At 48.0% G+C, this 2,475-nt stretch overlaps 1 protein-coding gene across 1 annotated transcript in view; it reads right to left on the bottom strand.

The window, feature by feature from the left end:
* LOC107576194 (protein capicua homolog) overlaps positions 1 to 2,475 on the bottom strand; it is a 19,797-nt gene that overhangs the window by 8,133 nt on the left and 9,189 nt on the right. Inside the window, exons 2-3 of the mRNA XM_016262428.1 lie at positions 1,148 to 2,470; positions 34 to 165 (exon numbers count right to left, since the gene is read on the bottom strand). Of these exons, the coding sequence (XP_016117914.1) occupies positions 34 to 165; positions 1,148 to 2,468 (1,453 nt within the window). The 5' untranslated portion in view covers positions 2,469 to 2,470. The remainder of the gene's footprint in view (positions 1 to 33; positions 166 to 1,147; positions 2,471 to 2,475) is intronic.

Here is a 2,475-nt window from a genome sequence, read left to right as displayed (position 1 = left end):
TTGCAATGTCAAATTATAGTGTTCAGATGTTACCTTTGCTCTGATTTACAAGTGTTTGGCCATCTGAAGGCTGCATGGACATTTTTGTCTGGCTGGTCTCCAGAAAAGGAACCAACGAATGCCACGCGAACACTGGCATAGAGCGGGGCTCCACGTTGGTCCAAACTAAATGCAGAAACAGACAAACCTACTATATATTCACACGACTCTTTCGGAAAACCTACAGCCTCTCTATTCACTTAAGAGGGAACTGGTGAAAAGGCACCTTTCTGTTTTAGATTGAACCTGAATGAAAGCCATTCATGTACATATGTCTGTGTATCAGTGATTGGTGAAACAAAGAAAGTGTGTAACTGTCCTGTGCATCTGTCATTCCAGGGATCTGTGTATCTCAGATTAAGTACTCATGAGAATCAGGGTGGTCCAATCACCCTCTAGTCGTGCATGTCTGGGCAAGTTCCCGTGTATCATTTCAGACATGCTGCAACTGTCTTTAGAAAAACTGACCCTGAAAGCACAGTGCATTCTTCACTACACACACCCAAACACACCTGCTGCTGACCAGCATACCAAAGTCCCTCTGAGCCCCCCTTATTTTTACAGTTTGTCAGCAGTTTGTTTGTTGGTGTCCTCCAACTTACAAAACATATTCTGGCCTGCACAAACTAATCCAGAAAAAAATATATTTTTTTCTCTTTTGTAAAAATAAACTATACACAAACTGTACAATAAATTAATTTGGATAAATGTGAATAGAACTGCCTAGATTATTAGGAAGAATGTGATGCTACATTTTTTTAAAGAACATTGAAATTGACTTTGCTACTTTGGGAAATCTAAGCATAGTGTGTGACATTTTGAGATTTACTCTGAAACTCTAGAGACACGTGAGAATCTTTTACAGGGATAATCATTAATTTAATGCATCCTTGATGAAAGAAAGTATTAATTTCTTTTAAAAAATGCTTTTGAATCGTAGTTTACAAATAATATTAGTAATATAAGTTAGTATATCATAGTATATGAAGTCAGTTAATATAAGTTAGCACATTCACATTCCTAAATTTTAAATACTTTAAACTGTTGTGTTCAACATTTACAAACGTTAGTGTTCTTATTGGTTTTATTTGTCTTTAAGGTTTCTTACCAGTGCCAGGCCGTCCCATGATGATGTCTTTGCGAGGAGCAGGGTGAGGGGACTCGGCTGGCAGGATGAGGGGCAACAGAGCAGTGGGTGAAGGATGGCAAGCCACAGGCTGTGGGAGAGCACCACCTGCATCTGCAGGCCCACCTGACTTCCTCTCTTGCTCTTTACCTCCTGAGCCAGATAATGCAAGGGCAGGTCCAGTGGTTGCATTAGAGGTGGACACATTCAAAGCGGCAGAGTTTGAATGTGCGGGATGTCCAGGAGCCACAGGCGTCAATGACTGAGAGGAAGTCACCAGGACTAAGGTGGGAGCGGGATTGCGAAGAAGAACGGCTCCATTGGTGGCGGCGCCATTTATGGGCACAGGGGCCTGGAGGCCCATGGCATGGTGAGGGGGCTGACTGTGCTCCCTAGAGCGTGAGCTTGCTCTACGGCTCAGGGGACCATCGCTGAATTTTGCCAATGGCACATCGGGGTTACGAACAATGACAGGCGAATCACGTAGGGGAACGATACGACGTGAGCTAGGATCCTGTGGCAGTGGTGAGGGTGGTGTGGGAGAAACCAGCATAGGGGGTGGAGTGGAAGCAGCAGAGGATGAGGGTCGGCTTGTGACGCTCCTCTGTCGAGGAAATGAGAGAGATGAGGGGGTGGTAGGCTGGCTTTGGGGGGATAGAACCCTGAATGCTGCCGTGTTGAGGCTGAGGCCGTGGTCATTGAATTGGGGATCAGATTTCGCATAGTCTGATGTACTAGGCAGCGGGGGTGGAGGGACATCCAGCTTACGTTTACTGGGACTCATGGGTACAGTGAACGTCAAGTTGGTCTGAAAAGTGGGGATGATGCCAGAGATGTGGCGCTCGCGTTCGGTGCCAGGAGTGCCAGGGATTTTCGTGCCACTGAGGTGGCGTGGGCGGCGAGGGGTCAGTGGTGCTGTGATGGGGCTGAAATTAGCTGGGCGGAAGCCAAATAGCGTGGGCGAGGGGGACGGCGCAGGTGAGAACGGTGACTGATTGGATACAGGTGAGAATGAGGGCGTGCACGAGCGTGAGCTGCCAAGTGAGACCAGCATATTTGCAGCCTCACACTCGTCAAAGTCAAAGCGCGACATGTCACGTGGCAGTTCTTGTGGTATAAGAGAAGTCATCACCAGACGTGGTCGAGAGTCCCCGCCACGGCTGCTGGCTTCACTGCTGTCTCTTGAGTTGTCGTCCCAGTCATATTCGCTGCTGGTGCGCCCACCTAAACGAAGGTCAGGTGTGAGGGTGCCAGTGCTACTGGCGCCACTCCTGTCTCGGCCAACCCCGCCTCCGGCTTCCATCTCTTTG

This window comes from Sinocyclocheilus grahami, unplaced genomic scaffold (genome assembly GCF_001515645.1).
Source record: "Sinocyclocheilus grahami isolate Dianchi unplaced genomic scaffold, SAMN03320097.WGS_v1.1 scaffold3326.1, whole genome shotgun sequence".
Lineage (NCBI taxonomy): Eukaryota > Metazoa > Chordata > Actinopteri > Cypriniformes > Cyprinidae > Sinocyclocheilus > Sinocyclocheilus grahami.
Note: the sequence above shows the minus strand (reverse complement) of the source record. Positions and strands in the feature narration are given on the sequence as shown.